A 362-nucleotide genomic window follows, 5' to 3' on the forward strand; every position below is an offset into this window, starting at 1 on the left:
GTGGTGAACATGGCAGCGATAGTGCCCAAGGAGGACGGTGTCATCAGCGTCTCCGAGGACAGGTACCGGGGAGCGGGCGCCCACAGGTGCTGCGGGGCCGTGACGGTGATCTGTCACCTCCACCATCACTCGGCGGTGAGGCAGGGTCCTGCGGTGGTGGTCGACCACCATCACCGACGAGTGATGGTGGAGGTGACGGAGATGTCCTGCGGTGGTGGTCCGTCACCGTCACTGATACGACTTGACTCTACCACCGGCATCCGGGCAAGCGTCAGGGTCGCGGTGGTCCAGCATGGGGACGTCGCTTCAGGCAGCCACATCTCGTCCTGGAGGGGAAGTAGCTTGTGGCAGGGGTTCCCGCG

General features: G+C 64.9%; 1 protein-coding gene across 1 annotated transcript in view; it reads left to right on the forward strand.

Moving 5' to 3' along the window:
• The first annotated feature begins 6 nt into the window (after window positions 1-6).
• Window positions 7-362, forward strand: part of WDFY2 (WD repeat and FYVE domain containing 2) — a 65,519-nt gene continuing 65,163 nt past the window's right edge. Inside the window, exon 1 of the mRNA XM_010141356.1 lies at window positions 7-62. Within this exon, the coding sequence (XP_010139658.1) occupies window positions 10-62 (53 nt within the window). The 5' untranslated portion in view covers window positions 7-9. The remainder of the gene's footprint in view (window positions 63-362) is intronic.

This window comes from Buceros rhinoceros, unplaced genomic scaffold (genome assembly GCF_000710305.1).
Source record: "Buceros rhinoceros silvestris isolate BGI_N320 unplaced genomic scaffold, ASM71030v1 scaffold1878, whole genome shotgun sequence".
Lineage (NCBI taxonomy): Eukaryota > Metazoa > Chordata > Aves > Bucerotiformes > Bucerotidae > Buceros > Buceros rhinoceros.